At 38.6% G+C, this 17882-nt stretch overlaps 1 protein-coding gene and 1 long non-coding RNA gene across 2 annotated transcripts; one reads left to right on the top strand and one right to left on the bottom strand.

The window, feature by feature from the left end:
• Window positions 1-261: 261 nt before the first annotated feature.
• On the top strand, window positions 262-2041 carry LOC128563630 (transmembrane protein 209-like). Its single transcript, XM_053559051.1, is given in 2 exon segments — window positions 262-1861; window positions 1864-2041. Coding segments are annotated over 2 exon segments (1743 nt in total). The 3' UTR covers window positions 2007-2041.
• A 1322-nt stretch (window positions 2042-3363) lies between these two features.
• LOC128563637 (uncharacterized) lies at window positions 3364-16161 on the bottom strand. Its single transcript, XR_008373846.1, has 5 exons — window positions 15928-16161; window positions 15262-15436; window positions 6732-6822; window positions 6538-6611; window positions 3364-3417 (listed from the first exon to the last, which is right to left on the bottom strand). It is a non-coding gene; the product is annotated as an uncharacterized LOC128563637 (long non-coding RNA).
• Window positions 16162-17882: the final 1721 nt, after the last annotated feature.

Here is a 17882-nt window from a genome sequence, read left to right as displayed (position 1 = left end):
AAGCAAAAATAATGAGGGAAATGCAAACAAGTGAGGTCAATGTGAGAACTGAAACTTCAACTGCTGCCGGCAGAGGGGTGGACACTAATCCCCATGTGGGAACAGGAAATAAAGATTTAGAGACAGGAAGTTAGAACCAAAACCGCAATGTGAAGCCAGGATGAAACAGTAGGGAATTTAAAACAAATACAGGTAGAACTCAGCTTCGCGCATGTGCAATAGAGAGTGGCGCCAGCCTGCGGCTTCCAGCTGGAGAGCACGATGCAAGGGGAGCCAAACCCTAGTGCTTCCCTTATTGACAGGACCATCAAGATGAGAAAAGAAACTGAGGCTAGGAAAATGGTTTTAGCCTGGGGACTCCTAAATGTATCTATGGCTGGCATGATATACATTGAAATGACTGGAAAGTTGATTAGTTCATATTATAATGTGACATACTGGCCCCTCTGGTATATTGAGCTTGCCCTTGCATCTCTTTTCAGCCTTAATGCCTTATTTGATTTTTGGAGATATTTCAAATATACTGTGGCACCAAGAAGTCTGGTTGTTAGCCCTGGACAGCAGGGTTTGGGGTTGAAAACAGCTGTTGTACAGACTACTCCTCCACATGACCTGACAGCAACACAGATCCCTCCCTCTCCACCTTCCCTTTCCATTCAGGGTCAGAGTGTATTGAGTTATAGCCTATCCCATTCACCCAGCACCAGTCCCAAGTTCACTACCAGCTGTATGACTGGATACAGCCCTCAACTACAAGGTCTGTCTTCAGGTGGCAGTGGTTCTTACAGCCCTGGAGTGACCTACTCACCCATCAGTGGTTATAATAAGTTGGTGAGCTTTAGTCCCTCTCCTCCTTCATACCCTACCACTGTTGGACCAGTAGAGAGCAGCGGGCTGAGATCTTGCTACCGTTCTTCTCCCACTGTCTATAACTCACCTACTGACAAAGAAGACTACATGAAAGACCTACGGACTTTGGATACTTTTCTTAGGGGCGAAGAAGAGAAACAGCATAGGGTTAAGCTGGGGAGCCCAGATTCTACATCTCCTTTGAGCAGTCCTACTTTCTGGAACTATAGTCGTTCTGTGGGGGATTATGTGCAAACTCTGAAGAAATTTCAGTACCAGCTTGCCTGTAGATCTCAGGCCCCATGTGCTAACAACGATGAAGCCGATCTCAGTTCTAAACAAGCTGCAGAAGAGGTATGGGCAAGAGTGACTATGGATAGACAACTTCTTGATCATATGGATTCATGGACAGCTAAGTTTAGAAATTGGATCAATGAGACAATATTAGTGCTGCTTGTACAAGAGATTGAGTCTGTCAGCACACAGATGAGATGAATGGGCTGTCCAGAGCTACAAATAGGGGAGGCTAGTATTACTAGCTTGAAACAAGCTGCCTTGGTCAAAGCCCCTCTCATTCCAACTCTGAATACAATCGAGCAGTATCTACACCTTACACCAAATCAGGAATACTTGTTTGAAAGGATCAAAGAATTTTCTCCGGGAGGTTGCATGAGATCATTCCGATGGAATAGAAGTGGAGACTTCGAAGGACGAAAGTGGGAGACAGACCTGCCCAATGATTCTGCCATCATCATGCATGTATTTTGCACCTACCTTGATTCCAGATTGCCTCCACATCCTAAGTACCCCGATGGAAAAACATTTACTTTTCAGCACTTTGTTCAGACACCAAATAAACCAGACATTACAAATGAGAATATTTTTTGCATTTATCAGAGTGCTATCAACCCTCCCCATTATGAGCTGATATACCAGCGCCATGTCTACAATCTTCCCAAGGGCAGAAATAATATGTTTCATACCTTGTTAATGTTTCTCTACATCATAAAGACCAAGAGTCAGGAATGCTTGGGAGAGTTAATCTTGGTCTATCCGGCGTGAATATTTTGTGGATTTTTGGTGAGTATGGGTCATTTAATTCCAAACATTTGGACTTTTGTTTCACCAAACGAGAAGTTGAATCTAGGCAACTCTGAGCCATTTATTTCTATGAAATAAGATACACATGTGTATATGTTACAGACTTCAGATTTAAGGACAATATGGCTATTATGAAACTTCCTTGCAAATGTGTACTGTATCTTCTACACCAAGAGATATTATCTTCAATTTTACAGCACATTTTAGAAATTTCAGTTTACTTTAGGTTTTTGTTTTTTTTTTCTTTTTACTTTAGGTTTGTATTGACCCAATCAATGCCATTCCTTCTTAATTAGAGTCTTTTTCATTGTATCCCTCAATGGAGAGTCATCCACCTGACTCCTCCACCATAAAAAGTGTTTTTTTAACTCATGTTATTTAGTAATGTGAAGTACTTAGAAAGAAAATTGCTTAGTTTTTTTTTTTTTACTCTATTTCCCCAGTGTTCTGTAAGTTAGCCCAAAGCCCGTATTGAAAGAAATGAGGCTAACTCCTAAATAATATATTAAGTTCATGGATGTTTATAAATGTTACTAAAGAAGCTTGACAGTTTGGGCATTTGAGAAGTCAACTCTTAGATTAAATTTAGCTGGTAGAATTAATCTATTTGGGTTTTAGCTAAGAGTCTGAGGCTATCAAGAAAACATTTTACTACTTCAATTTTAGCAACTCAGTTTCACTGTTTTATAATACTGTGTTATTTTTAGAGTTCCCTTTATGATCATAGTGATATCCTATACGTTTAAATTTTTTAGATATATTCAAAATATCTGGAGAGTGAGAAGTTAACAAATTTGTAAGTTTTGTTGACTTTCTATATGTGTTTATAGTAGCCAGAATTCCATATATTTTCTTGATCAACATACTAGAGACTGCTTTCATTGCCTCATGAAAACCTGGAAACAGCTAAAACCAGTATCTTCTGAAAAAGTGCATGTTGGTATTATATATGCATCCTATTTTGTATAATTTATAAGTTCCATTTTTCAAAAAGTTGTTCTGTTTTTAAAAGTTGATGTCCAAAGGAAAGCCCTCCCTATGTCTTAACTGCTTTTGGTGTATGCTAAATGTATTTGCTGTGATGTTTTGGGAAGAAAAAATCTGTTATTTCAAAAGTTACTGAGATGTCATGGAGTAACAACTGCTACACTGTTAAACTGGTGTACAGCTGCATATACTTTATGAAAAGCATTCTGAAGAAAAAAAACAAATACAAACAAACTAACAAAGACACCCATCAGTTCTAGGTATGATTGAAGATTTTATAGCCATGAAACTGTCTGGTCTTCAAATTCATTCTATAGACATAGCCTGGGAGATTTTAAGCTAAGATGATAGCATAAATGTGGGGTTTAGCTACCGCTGCTCCGGGAGTAACAAATGCAAAACCTCTCTGGAGGGACAACTCTTATCATCCTCTCTGTGGGATTTCCAAAGATAAAGTTCCAGTGAAGGCACATTCACAATCTAAAAGTATAAAACATACGTGGAAACAATACTATGAAAAAGGCTGACAAACAATAGGGGACGCAGAATTAAGACTTTAAATGCTGTAATTACTGAATAAAAATAATTTAAAAATATTTAATGGGTTAAATATATAAAAGAAGGATGTTAAACAGTGCAAAGTCTCTGAAAAAAACAGACATGCTTTGAAAATAGAACCAAATAGAACTTTTAGAAATAAAAGATATGGTGATAAAAGCTAAAACTAAGTGAAGGAGAAAATATTTGTAAATCATGTAGCTGATTAGACACGTGTGTCTAAAACATGACAAAGAACTCTCTAAACTCAACAGTAAGAAAGCAACCTGATTAGAAAATAGCCAGAAGACTTAGTCAGACAGTTCTCCAAAGAAGATAAAAGGAAGTTCATGTAAAGCATTAAGTATAATGCACATATTCTAAAATCTGAAAAAAATCCAAAATTTAAAACATTTCTGACCATAAACCTTTCAGACAAGGAATACTTAACCTGTAATATTAAATGTTGGTATGGAAGAGAACATACTAGATCTCTCATACATTGCTGGTAAGGATGGAAAATGGTACTGCCACTCTGGAAATCAGCCTGGCAGTTTCTTTCTCAAAGAAAGAATATATATCTCCATCCATCAGTCACAATCTCCTGGGAATTTATCCTATAGCAATGAAAACTTTTGTTCACACAAAAACCTGAATGTGAATGTTCATATCAGATCTATTTGTAGTAGCCAAAAGCTATTATAAATGTCCTTCACTGGGTTAATGATTATATAATCTCTGATACATCCAAACAATGAAACATTGCCTAGCAATAAAAAGGAATAAACCAAATGGGATGGATCTTAAGAGCATTATGCTGGTGAAAGGGAGCCAGTCTCAAAGGGTTATATACATCATACACTTGCATTTATATGCAGCTCTTAAAATGATAAAATGTTAGACATGGAAATAGTCATTATCCAGGGGTTAATGAAGGGAAAGGTGGGTATGACTATAAAAAGGCATCAGGAGTTCTTTTGTGGTGATGGAACAATTTTGTATGTTAATTGTTTTGGTGGTCACTATATGAATCTATACTTGCCATAAAATGTCATCACAAATATATTTGAACACATTAAAAAAACTGAAATATGAGTGAAATCTATACTCTAGTCAATGGTATTGTGTTGATCAATTTCCTGGCTTTAATTATGGGTTATTTAATAGGTCACTACTGGGAAAGCTATATAATATGAAATGGGAACTCTCGGCATAATTTTTGCAATTTGCTGTGATTCTATAATTAAAGACTGAAAGCTATTTCAAAACTTAAAAACATAGGAGATAGATATATCTCAGTGGACAGGTTAATAGCACAAAAGACCCAGAAAAAAATAAAAGGAGAGAATTGAGCAGTGCTCAATGAGTAGGGCACTGACCCCAAATACTGAGGGTGTTGGGTTCGAACACAGCCCCAGCCAAACTGCAACAGAAAAATAGCTGGGCATTGTGGCAGCCGCTGGTAGTGCCAGTTACTAAGGAGGCTGAGGCAAGAGAATCACCTAAGCCCAAGAGCTGGAGGTTGCTGTGAGCTATGATGTCACAGCACTCTACCAAGGGTGACAAAATGAGACTCTGCCTCTTAAAAAAAAAAAAAAAAAGGAGAGAATTGGTGAACTAGAAGATTGATCTGTGGAAATTATCCAAAGTCAGCACAGGAAGATAAAGAGATGAAAAATATAAACATTAAGAAACATGTAGGACAGGGAGGGCACTGTGGCTCAGTGGGTAGGGCTCTGGTCTCATATACCAAGGGTGGCGGGTTCAAACCCGGCCCCAGCCAAACTGCAACAAAAAAACAGCTGAGTATTGTGGTGGGCACCTGTAGTCCTAGCCACTCAGGAGGCTGAGGCAAGAGAATCGCCTAAGCCCAGGAGTTGGAGGTTGCTGTGAGCTGTGATGCCACAGCACTCTACTGAGGGCGATAAAGTGAGACTCTGTCTCTACAAAAAAAAAAAAAAAAACAAGAAACATGTAGGACAAAATGTGGTGTCCCACAAAAATACAGCAGAATTTTCAAAAAGTGAAAATATATATAGAAAATGGAAGAAAGAATATTTTAATAGATAATGGCTGAGAAATTTACAAAATTGATGAAAGACAGGAATCTGCAGATTCAAGAAGTGCAACCATTTGCAAATAGGATAAATAAAAATAAACACATCCGTAGACTATTATAATAAAACTACAGATTTTTTTTATAGTTTTTGGCCAGGGCTGGGCTTGAACCCACCACCTCCAGCCTATGGAGCCAGCGCCCTACTCCTTTGAGCCACAGGTGCCACCCCAGAATTTTTTTTTAAAGAGCTATCTTAAAAACAACTGGTGTGGTTCGTCTTATTTATTACTAATCACAATTCACAAGCTTACTTTCATTGAAAACCAATTTGCCTGGTGTTTCTCTTGTATTTTAATTTGAAATCTGCTATTCAAATATGTTGTTAACTAAGCATGTCTAGAGTTTATTACTTCAGAAAAAAACTTAGAGCTCCCTGTACTGTCTAAACTTTTGTTCAATCTCAGTAATAAGAGCTGAGTAAATATGACAGGCACGTGATTCTGGCTAGCAAGAACTCAACAAACAAAACATAAGTCTGCCTTAGTTTCACTCAACTTGTTTTTGCTGCTATAAACAGTGAGTAAATCAAACTCACATTTCTCCCAACCCTGCCATGTTAACTGTTCTTCTTTGGCATGATGACAGCTCAATGCAAACACCCTTTGGTTAATTTATTGAGCACCCAGAAGATAAAGGTTTAACCCCATGCATCTCTTCCACCTGGGCTACCAGTCTTTGAACTGGGAAGAGCAAACCGAGGCAGGGAAGAATAATGCAGTTCTTTTCCGTTCTTTTGTTTTTTTCTCTTGTACCAGTGGACATGATTTTTCAGTGTATTAGGCAATATTAGTCAAAATGTTAACCCTAGGGTGATTTACAATATAAAGTACTGGGCTGAGAATACAAAGTTCTGTTTCTGTCACTTCTGAAAATCTCTCATATCTGAGCCTTGTTTTTACACATCTCTAAAATTATGTGAAAATAAACCCTATTCTAATGCTTACCTCAGAAGAAAGAGTGTTAGCCCCACACTTGACAAATGTATGTGTTTTGCTACTTGATCTCACTCCAACTTTAACTGTAGAGAGAATAGAAACCATTTATTCATTTATTTATTTTTCTATAAATTCTTTGTCAAAGTAAAAAATTAAAAGACAGTCCTTGAGGACTAATTGAGATCATATGGAAAGATTATTACCCAACTCTTCCTGTTAGAATCTTGGTTCATCAGGTGAAGAAGCATTTTCTCCAGAATTGTACAAAAGCAAGGATGCTGCATGAGCAGATTCCTGAAGAAAAGAGGCATGCAACAAATTTATTTGCATGTGTATTTCTTCACACTAGGGATCTCTATGAATCCCCTCTATTGTATCCTCTCTCCATTCTTTACATTGTCCATGGCTCTGTTTGACTCTGACGAATACATTTTTAAAAAATGTTTAACTATTAAGAGTATATAACAGTCATTTATCTTTATAGTGTACATGTAACGTTTTCTGTTTTTGTTTTTTGAGACAGTCTCCCTTTGTCGCCCTTGGTCGACTGCCAGGGCATCACAGCTCACAGCAACATCAAACTCTTGGGCTCAGGTGATTTTCTTGCCTCAGCCTCCCAAGTAGCTGGGATTACAGGCATCCACCACAACACCTGGCTATTTTTAGAGACGAGGTCTCGCTCTGGCTCAGGCTGGTCTTTGAACCTGTGAGCTCAGGCAATCCACCCGCCTCAGCCTCCCAGGGTGCTAGGATTACAGGCATGAGCCACCACGTCCAAACCAATGTGATGTTTTGATAGAGGCATATAATATGAACTAATCAAATCGGGCAATTGGGGTATCCATCACCTCAAACATTTAACATTTCTTTATGTTAAGACAAAGATGATACTTTAAATAACTGTTCAGTTATTTAAAGTATACTCTAAACTGTTGAATACAGTCACTGTTTTGCTATCCAATGTTCATTCTAATTGTCTAATTATGTTTTTGCACCCATTAATCATCCACACTTTATCTCCTCACCCTCACTACCCTTCACAGGCTCTAGTAACAATCATTCTACTCTCTGTCTCCATGAGATCAGTTGTTTTTAATATTTACCTTGAACTGATGAGAACATGCAAAGTTTGTCTTCCTATGCATGGCTTAATTCATTAACATAATGTTCTCCAGTTCCATCTATGTTGTTGCAAATGGTAGGATTCCATTCCTTTTTATGACTATGTAATATTCTACTGTGTATATATGCACAATTACTTTGTCTATTCATCCACTGATGGATACTTAGGTTGATTCCAAATGTTGGGTATTGTGAATAGTTCTGTAATAAACCTGGGAGTGTAGATATTTTTTCAATATACTGAATTACCCTCCTTTGGATATATACCCAGAACTGGGATTGCTGGGCCATATATTAGTTCTATTTTTGGTGTTTTGAGAAACCTCCATACTGCTTTCCATAGTGCTTTCTAATTTATATTCTCACCAACAGTGTATGAGGGTAGCCCTTTTTCCACATCCTCACCAGCATTTGTTATTGCCCATCTTTTTTGTACAAGGCATTTTAACTAGAGTCAGATGCTATCTCATTATAGTTTTTTTTTTTTGTTTTTTTTTTATTTATTTATTTTTCTTTATTGTTGGGGATTCATTGAGGGTACAATAAGCCAGTTACACTGATTACAATTGTTAGGTAAAGTCCCTCTTGCAATCGTGTCTTGCCCCCATAAAGTGTGACACACACTAAGGCCCCACCCCCCTCCCTCCATCCCCCTTTCTGCTTCCCCCCCCCATAACCTTAATTGTCATTAATTGTCCTCATATCAAGATTGAGTACATAGGATTCATGCTTCTCCATTCTTGTGATGCTTTACTAAGAATAATGTCTTCCACTTCCATCCAGGTTAATACGAAGGATGTAAAGTCTCCATTTTTTTAATGGCTGAATTGGATTCCATGGTATACATATACCACAGCTTGTTAATCCATTCCTGGGTTGGTGGGCATTTAGGCTCTTTCCACATTTTGGCGATTGTAAATTGAGCTGCAATAAACAGTCTAGTACAAGTGTCCTTATGATAAAAGGATTTTTTTCCTTCTGGGTAGATGCCCAGTAATGGGATTGCAGGATCAAATGGGAGGTCTAGCTTGAGTGCTTTGAGGTTTCTCCATACTTCCTTCCAGAAAGGTTGTACTAGTTTGCAGTCCCACCAGCAGTGTAAAAGTGTTCCCTTCTCTCCACATCCATGCCAGCATCTGCAGTTTTGAGATTTTGTGATGTGGGCCATTCTCACTGGGGTTAGATGATATCTCAGGGATGTTTTGATTTGCATTTCTCTAATATATAGAGATGATGAACATTTTTTCATGTGTTTGTTAGCCATTCGTCTGTCGTCTTTAGAGAAAGTTCTATTCATGTCTCTTGCCCATTGATATATGGGATTGTTGGCTTTTTTCATGTGGATTAATTTGAGTTCTCTATAGATCCTGGTTATCAAGCTTTTGTCTGATTGCAAATATGCAAATATCCTTTCCCATTGTGTGGGTTGTCTCTTTGCTTTGGTTATTGTCTCCTTAGCTGTACAGAAGCTTTTCAGTTTAATGAAGTCCCATTTGTTTATTTTTGTTGTTGTTGCCATTGCCATGGCAGTCTTCTTCATGAAGTCTTCCCCCAGGCCAATATCTTCCAGTGTTTTTCCTATGCTTTCTTGGAGGATTTTTATTGTTTCATGCCTTAAATTTAAGTCCTTTATCCATCTTGAGTCAATTTTTGTGAGTGGGGAAAGGTGTGGGTCCAGTTTCAGTCTTTTACATGTAGACATCCAGTTCTCCCAACACCATTTATTGAATAGGGAGTCTTTCCCCCAAGGTAAGTTCTTGTTTATCGAAGATTAGGTGGTTGTAAGATGTTAGTTTCATTTCTTGGTGTTCAATTCGATTCCAAGTGTCTATGTCTCTGTTTTTGTGCCAGTACCATGCTGTCTTGAGCACTATGGCTTTGTAGTACAGACTAAAATCTGGTATGCTGATGCCCCCAGCTTTATTTTTGTTACTAAGAACTGCCTTAGCTATACGGGGTTTTTTCCGGTTCCATACAAAACGCAGAATCATTTTTTCCAAATCTTGAAAGTACGATGTAGGTACTTTGATAGGAATGGCATTGAATAGGTAGATTGCTTTGGGAAGTATAGACATTTTAACAATGTTGATTCTTCCCATCCATGAGCATGGTATGTTCTTCCATTTGTTAATATCCTCTGCTATTTCCTTTCTGAGGAGTTCATAGTTTTCTTTATAGAGGTCCTTCACCTCCTTCGTTAGGTATATTCCTAGGTATTTCATTTTCTTTGAAACTATGGTGAAGGGAGTTGTGTCCTTAATTAGCTTCTCATCTTGACTGTTATTGGTGTATACAAAGGCTACTGACTTGTGGACATTGATTTTATATCCTGAAACATTACTGTATTTTTTGATGACTTCTAGGAGTCTTGTGGTTGAGTCTTTGGGGTTCTCTAAGTATAAGATCATGTCGTCAGCAAAGAGGGAGAGTTTGACCTCCTCTGCTCCCATTTGGATTCCCTTTATTTCCTTGTCTTGCCTAATTGTATTGGCTAGAACTTCCAGCACTATGTTGAATAGTAAAGGTGACAGAGGACAACCTTGTCTGGTTCCAGTTCTAAGAGGAAAAGCTTTCAGTTTTACTCCATTCAGTAAAATATTGGCTGTGGGTTTGTCATAGATAGCTTCAATCAGTTTTAGAAATGTGCCACCTATGCCTATACTCTTCAGTGTTCTAATTAGAAAAGGATGCTGGATTTTATCAAATGCTTTTTCTGCATCTATTGAGAGGATCATGTGATCTTTATTTTTGCCACTGTTAATATGGTGGATAACGTTTATGGACTTGCGTATGTTAAACCAGCCTTGCATCCCTGGGATGAAGCCTACTTGATCATGATGAATGACTTTTTTGATGATAAGCTGTAATCTATTGGCTAGGATTTTGTTGAGAATTTTTCCATCTATATTCATGAGTGAGATTGGTCTGAAATTCTCCTTTTTGTTTGGGTCTTTTCCTGGCTTTGGTATCAGGGTGATGTTTGCTTCATAGAATGTGTTGGGGAAGATTCCTTCCTCCTCAGTTTTTTGGAATAATTTCTGCAGTACAGGAATAAGCTCTTCCTTGAAGGTTTGATAGAATTCTGGAGTGAAGCCATCTGGACCAGGGCATTTTTTAGTTGGAAGCTTTTTTATTGTTTCTTTGATCTCAGTGCTTGAAATTGGTTTGTTCAGGAGCTCTATTTCTTCCTGGCTGAGTCTAGGGAGAGGGTGTGATTCCAAATATTGATCCATTTCCTTCACATTGTCAAATTTCTGGGCATAGAGTTTCTGGTAGTATTCAGAGATGATCTCTTGTATCTCTGTGGGATCAGTTGTTATTTCCCCTTTATCGTTTCTGATTGAGGTTACTAGAGATTTTACTTTTCTATTTCTCGTTAGTCTGGCCAATGGTTTATCTATTTTATTTATTTTTTTCAAAAAACCAACTCCTTGTTTCATTAATTTTCTGAATGATTCTTTTGTTTTCAATTTCATTGATCTCTGATTTGATTTTGGATATTTCTTTTCTTCTACTGAGTTTAGGCTTAGATTGTTCTTCTTTTTCCAATTCCATAAGATCTCTTGTGAGATTGTTGATGTGCTCTCTTTCTGTTTTTCCAATGTAGGCATCTAAAGCGATGAATTTTCCTCTCAAAACTGCTTTTGCAGTATCCCACAGGTTTTGGTAGCTTGTGTCTTCCTTGTTGTTATGCTCAAGGAAGTTAATGATTTCCTGTTTTATTTCTTCCTGCACCCATCTGTTATTCAACAGAAGATTGTTTAATTTCCATGCCTTTGGGTGGGGTCGAGCATTTTTGTTAGAGTTGAGTTCCACCTTTAGTGCCTTATGGTCTGAAAAGATACAAGGTAAAATTTCAATTCTTTTGATTCTGTTGATATTTGTTTTGTGTCCCAGGATATGATCAATTTTGGAGAATGTTCCATGGGGTGATGAGAAGAATGTATATTCTTTGTCTTTGGGGTGGAGTGTTCTATATGCGTCTATCAAGCATAGTTGTTCTAGGGTCTCATTTAAATCTCTTACATCTTTGTTTAATTTCTGTTTAGAGGATCTGTCCAGCTCTGTAAGAGGAGTGTTAAAGTCCCCTGTTATGATGGTATTATCAGATATCATATTGCTCAGACTGAGTAAGGTCTGCTTCAAGAATCTGGGAGCATTTAAATTGGGTGCATAAATATTTAGAATTGAAATATCTTCTTGTTGTAGTTTTCCCTTGAGCAATATAAAGTGACCATCTTTGTCTTTTTTTACTTTAGTTGCTTTAAATCCACATGTATCTGAAAATAAGATTGCAACTCCTCTTTTCTTCTGAATTCCATTTGCCTGAAAAATTGTCTTCCAACCCTTGACTCGGAGCTTTAATTTGTCTTTTGAAGCCAGGTGTGTTTCTTGCAGACAGCAAATGGATGGCTTGTGTTTTTTAATCCAGTCAGCCAATCTATGTCTCTTCAGTGGGGAATTCAAGCCATTAACATTTATGGAGATAATTGATAAGTGTGGTAGTATTCTATTAGTCTTATTTGGTGAGAGTCCATTGCTTAGTTTTATCTTTTGCATCAGTGTGGAGGTTAGGTTCTGTCCTTTAATTTCTGAGTTCTTACTTTGCTGCTGATCCATTGTGGTGGTCAGTGTGCAGAACAGGTTGAAGTATTTCCTGTAGAGCCGGTCTTGTTGTGGCGAATTTCCTCAATGTTTGTATATCCGTAAATGATTTGATTTCTCCATCAATTTTGAAGCTTAGCTTAGCAGGGTACAGAATTCTGGGCTGAAAATTGTTCTGATTAAGTAGATTAAAGGTAGATGACCATTGTCTTCTTGCTTGGAAAGTTTCATTAGAGAAGTCTGCGGTCACTCTGATGGATTTGCCCCTGTAGGTCAACTGGCGCTTACTTTTGGCAGCTTGCAGAATCTTTTCTTTTTTCTTGACTTTGGGGAGGTTCATCACAATGTGTCTTGTAGAAGCTCGGTTAGAGTTGAGGCGACCTGGGGTCCGATATCCCTCTGAAAGCATTGTGTCAGAATCTTTGGTGATGTTTGGGAAATTTTCTTTTATAATATTCTCTAGTATGGCTTCCATTCCTCTGGGACATTCTTCTTCCCCTTCTGGAATTCCTATAACTCGTATGTTGGAACGCTTCATAAAGTCCCATAGTTCTGACAGTGAACATTCTGCTTTCTCTCTCTTCTTTTCTGCCTCTTTTACTATCTGAGTTATCTCAAAAACTTTGTCTTCTACCTCTGAAATTCTTTCTTCTGCATGGTCTAACCTGTTGCTGATACTTTCCATTGCATCTTTAAGTTCCCTGATTGACTGTTTCATTTCCTTCAGCTCTGCTATATCCTTTTCATATTCTTCATATCGTTCATCTCTGATTTGATTCTGTTTTTGGATTTCCTTTTGGTTATTTTCTACTTTATTAGCAGTTTCCTTCATTGTTTCCATCATTTCTTTCATTGTTTTCAACATGTGTATTCTAAATTCCCTTTCTGTCATTCCTAACATTTCTGTATAGGTGGAATCCTCTGCAGTAGCTACCTCATGGTCCCTTGGCGGGGTTGTTCTGGACTGGTTCTTCATGTTGCCTGGAGTTTTTTGCTGATTCTTCCTCATGAGTGATTTCTTTTATCTGTTTCCTTGCCCTAATTTTCCTTTCACTTCCTCTTGCTCTTTAAGTTCTTGTGCCTGTGGACTAAGGGTTACAGGACCAGAAGGGTGAGAAGGTTGAAGAGCAAAAAAGGGATGAAAGAAAGGAGGACCGAGTGATAAGAAAAAAAAAGAAAGATAGAGAAAGGAGAGGGGGTGGGGATAAGGAATATTGACAAAAAGAAGAGAGGTACAGAAAGAGAGAGACAGGGCAATATAGGTGTACAGTAGGGTACTTTGACACAACCTTAAAAAACCCCACCTTCTGGGGGTGCCCAGTTGGGTGGTTCCCTTGAGGTCAGCAGCTCTTTGCTAACCTGATCAGACACAGTACCCCACCTCCACCAAGTAGAGAGGAAAGACAAAAATGCTATAAATCAAACCAAAACAAGCAAACAGAAAACTTTACGGGGATACAGTTGGGTGAAAAACCAAATGATAGGGGTAGAAACACTAGCAAAAATGAAGTTGTAGTTATTAAAAAAGGCAGCAATGGGAAATTATAATTAAACTAGAAAATTTGAGAAAGAAAAAGGGATCTGTATGGAAAAGATTGAAATTAAAAAACAAAAGAACATCAACAACGTCACAATAAACAACAACAACAACAAAAAAACCCAAACAAAACAAAAAAAAAAAGAAAAAAATACACAACCAAAAACAAAGCAGTTTGTATATGTTATTGAATATTGTCTGGGCAACACGTGGTCTTCTGGGGTATGAGATGTTAGTCACAGTTCTGATACGACTGGAGGCTGCTGATTTCTCAAACCCCAGCAGGTAGACACCCTAAATCTCTCTTCAGCCCACTTAAAAGGCACTTTGAACTTGTAAACTTGCTGAGCAGAAGCTTTCCCAGCTTTCTCGCTGGAATCACTGCTGAAGTGGCTATCCACTTACCCAGTGTGCCAAAACCGGTCTCACTCTGCCCCTGAGGGTTAGGGCTGCAAGGCAGCTCAGACCCCACCCTTAGGCTACTTGGTTGCTGGGTTACAAGCTCCCACCCATTTCTAGCTCTGCGACCCTGAGGGCGGGGCTTGCCGGGGCAGATCACTGGCAATGGTTCCGTGTGACCCACCGCCAAACACTATTAGCTCCGTCTGGCTCAGCGGCTCAGACTGGGGCCCTAGACAATGGCCAAAGTTCTCCGCACTCCCGCTCAGGCCTTCCCCAGGGCAGTTCAACTCAGTGCCAAGTCCAAGGACATCAAAACAGTTCACAGGTAAGGCCTTTCTGGTTTGCAGTCTCGCTGCTACTGAACTTACAGTTGTGGGCGGGTTTAGACGGATTGAACACACGCGACCACTTGCCGGTTTTTCACTGTTTTAGTCCTCCTCTTGGGGTCCAGAAGTCTCTCGCTGACTCCCTGTATCCTCATAGGAGTGATGCTAGGCAGTTCCCACCAGCCAGAGATGCCTGGAGTCCTATCTCCCCAGACTCACGGTGCCCAGATGCAAGGAAGCTGTTACTCGGCTGCCATCTTGCTCCGCCTCCTCTCATTATAGTTTTGACTTGCATTTCTCTGATGATCAATGATGTTGAACATTTTTTCATATACCTGCTGGCTATTTGTGTGTATTATTTTGAGAAATGTCTACTCAGATTCTTTGCCTATTTTTAATTTGGATTATTTGATTTTCTCCCCATCACGTTGTTGGAGTTCCTCATATTTTCTAGTTATTAATCCCTTGCCAAACAGGTAGTTCAAAACTATTTTCTCCCACTCTGGGTTGTTTCTTCGTTTTGTTGATCCTTTCCTTTGGTATGTAGAAGCTTTTTAACTTGGTGTGATGCCATTTCTCACAAATACATTTCTATAAGCAGCATTTAGAAAGGGGGCAGAATGTGAATCTCCCAGTTCTAGGAGTATGAGTAACTATACAGGGAGGAAGGTTGTTCTAGGAGTATGAGTAACTATACAGGGAGGAAGGTTGTAGCATCTTTTTCTATGGCAAGGTCCTTACATGCATGCACATGCCGGACAAAGCTCCCAGGCTGGCTCTTAGATCTGGAAAGAAGATTCTGGTTTGCTCCCCAAGGGCCTACAGAAGTGGGACATGTTGAGATGGTACAAAGACGACTGACTCAGAGGTCATCCTGATGCCTTCTTCAATGAATTTTTATTAGGAAAGAGTTGACCTAAAATTCACAAAACAGACATATACAAGACAGTCACTTCATCTTTATACTTACTGGCCTTCAACTGCCCTGTTTTTCTCATCTCTTACCATTCACACACATCACACTCTCTACTTCCTTTTCTAGTTCTTTGTTCTCTCATCATTTACTCCAAGTGCTGAAATCTTTTCAAAACTTACAGTTAAACAGAAACAATGAGGAAATGGAAAATCACAGCCATTCTCAGGCTAGCAAATGACTGGAAATTCTGACAACATCAGATAAATATACGTATGTTTTATCATCGTTATATATCATACACATAAACCACAGCTGGCTAAAATCACACCTACTTTTGAAAAGTAAACATTCTGGCAATAAATGTTCCAAGATGACATGGCAGTATTTTCATTTTCCTAAGATTCCTATACAGATAATACTCAGAGAGTTGATTTTCAGTTGTCCCAGATAATAAATTATTCTACCAGGTTATATCCTTCATTTATACAAACCTCTGGGATGTTTGTTTCCATACTCCTGCAGCTGTTACTTAGGTTTTTGCTATATAATTACTGTTTATTCAAAATCTCTCACTGGTGCAGGGATTTGCCTCTATTCAGCCTTCTAAACGTGATGACTCTCATGTTTGGTTCTTTGTGCTAAATGTTGGAGGCAGCTTCTGGTCCTGACGAAAATATTTGCATGATGCTAATTACATTTCTGTGCATCATCAAATTAAAATCTGCAGAAGGATAAATGAAAAATGTGTATCAAACTTCATAACTATAATTTCCAATTGTTTAGAAGAAAGGGTCTTGAAATTGGAGGAAGTACAAACACAGGCACTCTCCTGCTTAGAAAAGTAATAGTAACAGCAGCCAATGAGCAATGAGTACTCACCATGGTCCAGGCCTGCTCTGACTACAGTCCACATTTAATCTTCAACAACCAGATGACATAGGTAGTATCATTAACCCATTTTAGAGATGACAAAACTGAGGCACAGAGAGGTTAAGTCACTTGCCCAAGGCCTGTTAGCTAGTAAGTCATGCAGCCCAAACTTAAATCCAGCCCTTGTGTCTCCAGAGTCTGCCCTTGAACAACTACACTATACTCTTGTGAAAACTATTGCTCCATATCATTATATTTTTCTTTTTCTTTTCTTGTTTTTCTTTTGCAGTTTTTTTTTTTTTTTTTGCCAGTTCCGGGTTTGAACCTGTCACCTCCAGTATATGGGGCTGGCACCCTACTCCTTGAGCCACAGGTGCTGCCCAATATATCAGTATATTTTTCAAAGTTCAGGATCTAATGTACTAGATTTTCAACTGATGTGCCATGAGAGAATCTTAGGTGTGCTGTGAAAAGTTTTAAAGATCATTAATTAAATTATTTTTGAAAGAAGTTCAAAGTAAGTATATTCTTTTTTCACTGTTTTTTTTTTGATCAACGTAATTTAAGCATGCCTCAAAAGTTTAACTATAGGTTCAAGTGTGCCATGAGATTAAAAAAGGAAGACTGAAAAACATTGTACTAGATAAAAAAGGGAAGGCAGAAACCTCCTTCCCCTACCTAGTCTCAGTCCCTCTTTCAACTCAACGACCCCTCTCAGCTCTGTCCCCAAGGGAGAATTACTGGGAGAAGTCCCCATAGAGTATCCAGACGGAGTCTCTGTCTTCTAGAAACCTATAATCCCAAACAGAAAGCAACATAAAGAGGTTTATGAAGTGAGTGTATGATGCCCCATAATCATATCATTGTATACAGTTATGATTTAATAAAAAAAAAAAAAAAAGAACACCCAGGCACCAGGGGAAACACGGAAAATAATAGACCAAAGTTTATCCAAGTTTGACAGTAAAGTGATGAGAATTGACGTGGAAAATTGAGGCACAGATAGGTTAAGAGTAAATGATAAACAGTTTCAGAAATCATTTCCAAAGCCAGGTTCTAATAGGTGTTCTGCCACTTGTGATGATGGTGGTGAACTGGCAGCTCACATTTAGAACATTCGTGTGAAAGTATCTCATTATTTTATGCATGCACCTTGACTATCAATGGCTTCTATCTTCCTCTCCCCAGTCCATTTCACTGGATTTCCTGTCTTAAGCTGTCTGTTTTAAGCTGCTTCTTCATGTTTGTTCTCATTCCTTTTCCAGGCATTCATTTAACTGCTCCCTATAGAGTGCTTGCCTTAAAAGAAAGACCCTGTTCAGGCACTCTGCAGACTATCAAGAGCCAGCGCAGAATCCCTTTCCTTAAGAGCTTATCTTCTGCAGGATCATCTTTGAAAAATGCAAATTTGATCCCACCCATTAGTTTAAAACCCGCTAATGGCTTCTTGTTGCTCTGAGGATAAAGATCACAATTTACTGAGCAGCCTTCTCTCTGAATTGCATTCACAACCCCTCCTGTTTGCCTGTCTCCAACCTTTTGGCAATTCCTTGAAAGCCCCAGACCAGGCTCTCAG

This window comes from Nycticebus coucang, chromosome 13 (assembly GCF_027406575.1).
Source record: "Nycticebus coucang isolate mNycCou1 chromosome 13, mNycCou1.pri, whole genome shotgun sequence".
NCBI classification, from domain to species: domain Eukaryota; kingdom Metazoa; phylum Chordata; class Mammalia; order Primates; family Lorisidae; genus Nycticebus; species Nycticebus coucang.
This window is presented reverse-complemented; position numbering and strand designations above follow the sequence as displayed.